Source organism: Embiotoca jacksoni, unplaced genomic scaffold (genome assembly GCF_022577435.1).
Source record: "Embiotoca jacksoni isolate LCO1_2020_lvr unplaced genomic scaffold, fEmbJac1.0.p SCAF_8, whole genome shotgun sequence".
Taxonomy (NCBI): Eukaryota; Metazoa; Chordata; class Actinopteri; family Embiotocidae; genus Embiotoca; species Embiotoca jacksoni.
In genome coordinates, this window is record NW_027185436.1 from 4,021,340 (window position 1) to 4,030,313 (window position 8,974).

Here is an 8,974-nt window from a genome sequence, read left to right on the forward strand (position 1 = left end):
CTTTCTTTTCATTCTGTCCTTCCATTGTTCCTGCTTCCTCCCATTTCTCCCCAACCTGCCAGGCGTCCTCAGGTGAAGCTCACATCGCTCCGAATGCATTGTGTCCACCCTTAATACAATCACCGAGGACACAGGCAGGTCCCTTTTTCCACCGGCACCGGTTTCACCAATCAGGTCAAACGGAGACCTGAGGAGGTTGTTGTCATTGTCTGGAAGGATAAGGCCAAATATAGCTCTTAACGTCTGCACAGTGCTGCTCAGGAGTGATGGGGATAACATCGTTTTTATTATAACATAAGAGTTACGCTTTTTTTTCCCAGTTAAGCTTTTTTCCAGCAATATGTTTTACTTTTTTTCTAATTTTAGTAGATCTAATATTTGCAGGAACTTTATTAGTATCTCCACATTTGGTAAAACTGACAAGGAAGGTTGAACTTTACTGACAGTAATAATACACACAATAAATTATTTGTAGTCACAAACAGAATGAACATATAGCCAAAAAGTCCAAATATGTGTATTTTGTTTTTAAAATTCTGACCAGCTTTTTTTTCCTTCTTGGAATTAACATTTCAATAAAAGGAGATGCTGATTCATTTTTACTCACGTGCACTTGAGTCATTTTAGTCTGTCTTTATGTGAGTACAAGGTGTCATGTTGCATCCTCTGGCTCCTCCCAAACTAGGATAGTCGTGCCTCTGCAGCCGGACTTACCTGTGAAATCTGGTCCAGCAACAACTGCCACTTGCACCATCAGGGGCAAAAACCTAAGCCAGCAGACCGACTGAAGACCTGACCTCCATGTAAGTATTTTTTGGGATTTTTCTCCTCTGTTCTTATTACTCAGATAACGCGGTAAAAATCATTGAATGAATGAATTCAGACAAGAAAGCAGATTTGAAACTCAGCTTTTCTGTCAGACACAGATGGAGGGATGCCTTGGAGTTTTCTTGATCCTCCTTTTTGCTGTTTTTAAATAACTCGCCGACAAGCAAAGAGTCATAATGTTTAGTATCCACCACTGTCATCAGTAAAGATGACAAATCATCTCACAACATGGTTCATTTCAGTCCAGAAGGTCAGGGGGCTCTTGTTTGAATGGTAATATTTATTGTTGGAAAGCCAATAAAACACCTACAGACACAAAATGACCACAAAGGGATGCAAAACAAATACAAAAAGATTACAGAGTGAAAGAGACAAAACTACAGATGCAAAATACCTGCAAAGATCTGCAGAACAACTTTAAAAATAGGCAAAATGAGTGCCAAAAACAGCAAAGTAATCTTAAAGAAACTTAAAAATTGTCTTAGAAGTTTAATTGTTTCATGCCTGCCGAGAGGGCTGTGATGTCGTCTGTCTCTTTGACTCAAAGGAGGACACATGTAGCTTAATGAGAACAAATGAGACTAATATTAATCTGACTCTTCTGCAGTGGACACCATGGCCTCCACCCTCTCCACACGCAGCTACTCGGTGCGTCAGCCCTCCTTCTCCAGTATGTCTGTGAGGGACAGTGGACGCAGCCTGCGCCCCAAGCCCTCCGTCTCCCCCCTGTCCGCCATCAGCACGCTGTCCCTGTCCCGCTCCCTCTCTGTGGGCAACGGCCTCCACGTGCTGGGCTCCAACCTTTCCTTCAACAGCCTCGGCCTCGGCGCCAGCGAGAAGGAGACCATGCAGTGCCTGAACGACCGGCTGGGCAACTACCTGGACAAGGTGCGGTCGCTGGAGAGGTCCAACGCTGAGCTGGAGCTGAAGATCAAGCAAATCATGTTGGACCAAACTCCAAAAGGGCATGACATCGAGGGGATGATGGCTCAGGCGCATGTCATCGGGCAGGAGGTCAGTGTCCAGTGGTTCTGACTTCAGAGTTCAATTTAACTGAGCCTTTGCTGCAGGGAGCATTCGGATACTCTGATTTCTGTGTTGACATGATCCTGTGATGAAGACAAGATGCTGAAACATCATAACTGTACTTAATTAATCGTCTTTTTTGGGAGCATTTGTTTAGTGCTTGGGCTCCTTTTTCTTGCAACTCTGTCTTTGACTTTTCATCTGCACGCCTGATATTATGTTGGGATGTGAGTACTTCCTTTGAAGAGTGCTTCCACACAAAATTATATTTGGGCACGAACACAAGAGATAAAGACAAACTACACATTACAAAAAACATCTACTGAAAGATCTGATTTAACTTTGCGCCACATTTCCGTCCTCAGATGAGAAAGAAGACGCTGGAGAACGCGCGGATCATGCTGGAGATTGATAATGCCAAGCTGGCAGCCGATGATTTTAGGGTCAAGTGAGTGTCACACAGAGATTCCTTTCTTTTACTTGCTTGCGAGTGTTCACATGGGAGCGCCAGACTGCGAAGCAATGTGAATAAATGAGCTTTCTGTCAGGCTGCGAAATAAGAGCTCCCTTCCCACGGTGCTCAGGCACCAAACAAGCGAGCCATCCGCGAGCGCGGGAAGTGTGATGGATCGTGCAGGTCAGAGATACATCAGCCGCGGTTGGCAAGGTGAAGCTGAGGGAGAGCTGGTAGAGTCAGGAAACATGCACTGCTGATGGTTTTCACAATGTGTTGATGGTTCTGTAGCATGATGTGAAGGAGTGATCCATCAATTGACAGGGATTTATGGTATTGGCAGCAAAGTGCATGTGGACCTTACATGCAGATCTCTGCATGGTATTTTGCACGTGCTTTAATTCTGGGATTTCTTGATTGGTTTCTACCAGAGTTTGTGCCTCTAATTATCTAAATAACTCAGTACATTTACTCTAGGATTTAATTTAAGTACAACTTTAAATGCCACTTTCTTTATATATTTCTGGGAAAATATGCACATATTCAACATTTCTGTAAATTAATTTGGCTGTTGTGGTGACTTGTTACTTCATAGATTAAAAACAATTATGTTTTGTTATTGATGAGAATACCAAACAATATATCGAGTGCATTTGTTGGTGCATCGTACAGATCGAGCAGAACATTTTGGATTAAGATGAATGGCATTTTTGGAAATCATGTTAATTGTGCAACAGATTGAATTTTAAATTCTGTATTGAAATACCCTTTGGCTCTTTGTAAAATATGCCATAATAATACTGTATGCGAGAGGGACAAACTGGGACTATTGTTGCACGTGTTTGCTGATTACTTCTGTTCCTCTCATTTAAATCCTCCACTGTGGTTTTCCTGCAGATGGGAGGCGGAGGCCACCTTGTGCCAGTCGGTGGAGAGGGACTGTCAGGCTCTGAGGAGAGCAAAGTCGGAGCACGACCAGATCATCGCCACACTGCGAGGGGACCTGGACAGCCTGAAGGAGGAGCTCTATTTCCTAAAGAAGAATCACGACGAGGTGAGATCCCTGCCGAGGCGAAGGTCGGGTCAGAAATGATCAATTAGTGTTTCCTTATCAATAGAATCACTATTAGAAGATGTCAAGTGTTGAAATGTCTTTGAAGCACAAAGTGTTGAAAGCCAGTTTCCTGCACTTTGAGAATTCAGCATCACAACTGAAGTGAGCTGACATGAACCAGCTCTGTGCCAGTGTTTTCTCACTCAGTGAGGCCACCAGGTTTCACAGTGTTCAGTACCTGAAACATGATCACGTTAACAGTACAGACACACCCTTCGTCTTTGGAAGCAACTTTAAGATAACACCCATGCACACAACGCAGGAGCCTTTGAGCCCATCCAACCACAGGGACTGTGTGTGTTTATACAGACAGGTGTGGTGTCCAGGATGTAGACTGACCACAATCAAAAGTTATAATATGTATCTTCCACATACCAAGGTTATTAAAACGTAGTACGTTTGTAGTTGATCAGGAACCTTTTCAGTCTTTACTGCAAGTAGAACAGAAAATTATTATAGTGTTACAATAACTAAGGTCTTTATTCTGAATAAAGAAATATGTAAAATAAAGACTAAATAAAGATAAAATAAAAGAACGAAGAAAACCTGAGGTGTGATTTGATGAAGTCAAGATGAAATCTAGTCTATAAATCTGTTAGTCAGAGCTGCTCTTTGGCCAAGAAGGGCTTAGCAAAGGGTCTATTTAACAGAAATCATCTCAAAAACAGTATAGCCCCCTTGAAATCCCTGTGGACTCACCTTCTTGTATGTTTAGACTAAAAGTAACCCAAGAAGACAAGTCAGATCAGATTAAATCAGATGTCACTCCGGCCAAAGATTCATGGCTTCCCATCAAAAGAGCTCTACCTTAACCAAGACAACTACAAGTTAGATGTCATACAAATAAATTGTGCTTGTTCTTTCCCCTCTTTGAATTATTGCAGGAGATGAGCTCTGTGAAGGCGCGTCTGGCCAACGAGCAGGTGAACGTTGAGGTGGATGCAGCTCAGGGTCCTGATCTGGGGGCCATCATGGCTGAGCTGAGGGTCCAGTATGAGGGCATCGCCCGCAAGAACAAGGAGGAGGCTGAGGCCTGGTACCTCAGGAAGGTCAGTCACTGCATGGATCAGCTCGTATAGATTAGATTAGATACGTTACATGTAACACAGCTGATTGTTTTGATGTGTGTCTACAGTTAGAGGCCATACAGTCGGAGGTCAAAGAAAGCAACGAGTCTTTGCGTTGTGCCCAAAGTGAGCTCAGTGAGAGGCGACGTTTCCTGCAGGCTCTGGAGGTCGAGCTCGACAATCTCCGCAAACAGGTACAGTACAGTTTATACATGTAAACCACTGTCTCCAGGAATAACTTAATCAAACAGACAGTCAAAGAGCTTTCAGCGACAAGGTTTCAGAGATAAAAGGTACTGAGAAAGCTCGTAAGATGGCACATAAAGGACCAGTCCTTGACTTCGCTGGAGTTCAACCATGTCCTCACCTCCTCCCCTGCGCTACAGACATGTCGGGGACTATCTATAGATAACAGCTGCTTGCTCTTCGTCAGCAAAGAGCTACTACTGTATGGAGCAGCAAGGTATTATGCTCCTATAATCAATCAGTGTGACAAGACATACACTGAAACAAGCCAATATTTTGTCTGTGTCTGTGAACTCAGATCAAGCAGCATGCAGAGGCGTTCAGTGGAGGCAAATATAGCTCTCAGGTGTTTGCTCAACCTGATAGTCAGTAAACAGGATTGACGGCGGGGATATTATCACAGTCTGGCGTATCTCTGTTCGAATGGTGAGGGTGTGAATGGATGAGCTCAACAGGTGAGCTTACCGAGCAACACTTGCTGGTAAAAATGGTGGACTGATGATGGTGACACCTTTTAAACAGTCTGAGTTAATCCAAAAGCTTTAACCTTTCTTCTTCATCAACCTTTATTGTTTATAGATTAGTGTAAAAAGTGAATGTTGGTCAGACTTTCATTAGATGGTCAGAAAGACAACTCCACGTGAATGTTAATGTCGATTAATTTCTGCTGGGTCACATGTTCACCATAACAACTACAAGGTGATATTATGGTATGGTTCACAACTTCTTTTGCTACAAATATCTACTATGCAGCTTTAAACACCAAAATATGATTGCAAATGCTCTGTAATTAGACAGACATGAGAAACTCTTTTTTTAGGGAATGAGGCCTTGATCGTTTTATAACGTCACACATGTCAGCTGCACACATTGTTACTTCTGTTTCTCAAGATGAAAACATCTGGCCTTTCAGCTCTATTCTTGATAATGTACTCTGCATTCTTATCGTAAATTGAAATTATGCCTATAATATTTAGCAAGTAGAATAAAGTTGAGAATTAAAGTATCACCTGTAGAGATTATTTAAAGGTGACAAACAAAAATGTTTAATGGTATTGTCTTGTAAATGTTGTGGAAGGGATTTATTCAGGATGCACCTTTAACACATGAAGGTCTGAAATGCTGTTTGGTGATGACATTTCAGAATCACTGTGCCTGCTTCACTACATTGTTTTGTAATGTAGAGGACAACATGTTATCTCATGACCTGTATGCTGTGTTGACAGGTTGCCGTGTTGGAGGGAAACCTGGGAGAAACGGGGTGCAAGTACTCTGTGGAGATGGACCATCTTCAGGCCACTCTGACGCAGCTGGAGGACGAGCTGTCTCAGCTGCGTTTGGACATGCAACGCAACAAGACCGACTACGAGCAGCTGCTCCGCATCAAGCAGAACCTGGAGATGGAGATCGCCACCTACAGGAGGCTGCTGGAAGGAGAGGAAATGTAAGTGAGGGCTGGACAGTCGTTACCAAAACTACATAGCTACGGCTCTGTAACAACTTCTCAGTGACTTTCTGTCTGAATGTATTTCTACAATGTTTTTTCTTTGAGTTGCACCAAAACACAGATGAGTTCTTAAGGGAAAGTTCCTGTTGTTGTTCCTACTTCCTGCTACTCAGGGGTACTTTGTGCATGGTCCTGCAAATTAAAGGAAGAGTTCCACATTTTGGAAAATACATGCATCCGTGTTCTTGCTGTAACTCTACCGGGAAACACCACTGTCATGGCTGTCCAGTAGATTAAAAGTCTACAATTTGCAGTTGATTAGCTTAGCTCAGGAGAAAGACCGAAAACAAGGGGAAACAGCTGGCCTGGCACTGTCCAGTGGTAACAAAATCCGCCTCCTAGCACCTCTAATGCTTTTGATAAACCCTTATATCTCAATATTTTAATACATTTTGACACATTTTGTCAAATGCGGACATGCATTAGCTTCATATTCATCATAAACAGGAGGGTGGCATCAATCATCTCAATTAACTCTCAACAAGAGGCATCAGGCTCCCCTTTCTCATTTAGCTCAAAACCCAAATATCCCCACTGCAGGGGGCGTTTGGCTTTGTAACTAAATCATTGATGTTTATGTGGATAGATGCTCACAGTCGGTCTTAAGTGCCCCGAGATATACAGTGGATGGCACTAATGCTTTATTCATGTGCCATTAAACGAAATGACATCATCCAAAGAGGGCCAACCACACATCAAAACGTGGAAAATGATGTGGAAATAGTGATGGACATATATTTCTGTTCCTCTGGCTGTCTTTGTACAGATGAATAGAAACAATTCTAACAAAGATGCTAAATGATTGTGATCAGCTCAAATCATCACAATCAGCATCTGATGTAATAATTGTGAAAGGTCTACAGCAAGAAAGAGAATGAGCCTATTACCCAAAATGCCAAACAGTTTTTTCAGTGTGCAGCTGCTTGCATCAAATATTGAGTGAACATTGTTTCTGCTTTGCTCATGTTATCATATCCTTTTGTCCTACAGGGTAAAGGAAACACCTCCACCTCCTAAAAGTAAGTTCAGATTATTTTTATTACTTTTCAGTGATGGTCCAACAGACGTGAAATATCAGTGTTACAAATCTTGTTTTACTAATGTGTTACAGAAGACCCCGAAGTAAGGACCAGGAAGATTGTAAAAGTCGTCACTCAGACAATGATCAACGGAAAGGTGGTCAATGAGTCCAGTGAGGTGGAGCAGATTGAGGAGCGCAAAAAATGAGCCAAAATGAGCCGAGATGCAGCAGAAATGTCTCTTAAATCCAAAGTGCCGGCTGACTTAGATCAAACTGTCTTTATGTTTTAATGCCTCAAGCTTGTCAAAGTATACTGAAATGGAACTAAAGATTAAATTACAACGTGGTCTAACAATTATTCATTCTAAATGCCTACTCTCCACGGTACTTCACGACAATTTTGAGTACTTTACTACACTGTTTCATTGATAGTTTCTACTGCAGGTCACGATTCAACATGATTTGTTTACATAATATGATGCTCTGCTCTGTTCTTTGTTCTGCTTTTCAAATAGTCCTTAAATGAATCCTTAAAGTCAAGTTTCCTAAAAACTATTTGAAAAATCTGTCCTTTTTTGGTGACTTCCATCCTCTTTTCAATGCAAATCAACTTAATTCTTTGAAATATCTTCTAAAGTAAAGTTTAATCATTCACATTCGTCTTGTTAAACAGCATGACACATTTTCACTTCCTTTAAGAAAATGTGTAAACACTATTCATATACATTTTCAGAATAACGAGTGCTTTTGCTTTTGATGCTAATATTATGTCTACTTTAAGTAATTTTACTTGTATTAGAGCATTTCTATAGTGTGCTATGACCTTTTACTAAAGGAAAGGTTTTAAAAATGTCTTCCACTACTGATGAATGCTCACACAGAAGAAGAAACTCATAATCAGCCTATGAAATGATTTAATGTTCTGTTATAGTAAAAGTCAGAAGAAATATCTGTGATATGACTCAGTTAAATGTCACTGTTATTTGATTCGACAAGGTCTCACTCTTCTCTGCAGATGGAGTTTGTTCAATTGTTCTCAAAATGTGAAGCATCCACAAAAAAATGTCTTCACCATATGCAAAGAAATGTTGGTTTTTGACTCTATGTGTCTGATAGTTTCAATGTAAAAAGCTGAGAGTATTGTTGTGTTGTTTCATTATAGAAATAAAATAATATCAAAGCACATAAAACAGTGTTTATCATCTGTTTCCTGGTCAGATTTGAGTTGAAACAGAAACTCTGACTGATACTCGGGGAACAAAACGGGAGGCAGAAACAAGGAAACCTGAGATTCCACACTAAGAGGGCAGAAACTAAGACTAAACCTGTAACCAGCGGTGTTGGGTAACAGCCTGCTGTGTGTTTTGTGTTTGTATCTGTCAAATAATTGGCACATGTATTAGTATAGGAATTCAAATAAACAAAAAATTTAGAAAAATTAGATGGAAACGACCAAAAACTAAACCAATAAAATTCTGCAGTGCTGCAAATCAGAGCTGGCAATGTGGGTCACTGTGATGCAGGAAAAGCAGGTCAGATGACAACACAGACAAAGAGCTCGCAGTCAAACAACAATACTCAAATATCGTGTCAGAGGTTTTTGTTTTGGGGCAAAAGATTTACAGGCAGCAACTTGGATTGTTCAGATTATTGTTGTTGTGAAACTTCTTTTCCTTCAAAAGCATGTCCCATGAAACTTGATAGTTTTGGG

General features: G+C 41.2%; 1 protein-coding gene across 1 annotated transcript; it reads left to right on the plus strand.

Annotated features, from left to right (window-relative positions):
• The first annotated feature begins 731 nt into the window (after positions 1 to 731).
• On the plus strand, positions 732 to 8,403 carry krt1-c5 (keratin, type 1, gene c5). Its single transcript, XM_069178538.1, has 9 exons — positions 732 to 803; positions 1,436 to 1,842; positions 2,220 to 2,302; positions 3,206 to 3,362; positions 4,307 to 4,471; positions 4,558 to 4,683; positions 5,962 to 6,179; positions 7,233 to 7,261; positions 7,354 to 8,403. The coding sequence occupies exons 2-9, from the start codon at positions 1,444 to 1,446 to the stop codon at positions 7,467 to 7,469; spliced, it is 1,293 nt and encodes a 430-aa protein (XP_069034639.1). The 5' UTR covers positions 732 to 803; positions 1,436 to 1,443; the 3' UTR covers positions 7,470 to 8,403.
• The last annotated feature ends 571 nt before the right edge of the window (positions 8,404 to 8,974 follow it).

Coding starts and splice junctions, on each gene's coding strand:
- krt1-c5 (XM_069178538.1), top strand. CDS start 1,444: ATGGCCTCCACCCTCTCCACACGCAGCTACTCGGTGCGTCAGCCCTCC. Junction 3,363..4,306: donor TAAAGAAGAATCACGACGAG/GTGAGATCCCTG, acceptor GAATTATTGCAG/GAGATGAGCTCTGTGAAGGC. Junction 4,472..4,557: donor AGGCCTGGTACCTCAGGAAG/GTCAGTCACTGC, acceptor GTGTGTCTACAG/TTAGAGGCCATACAGTCGGA.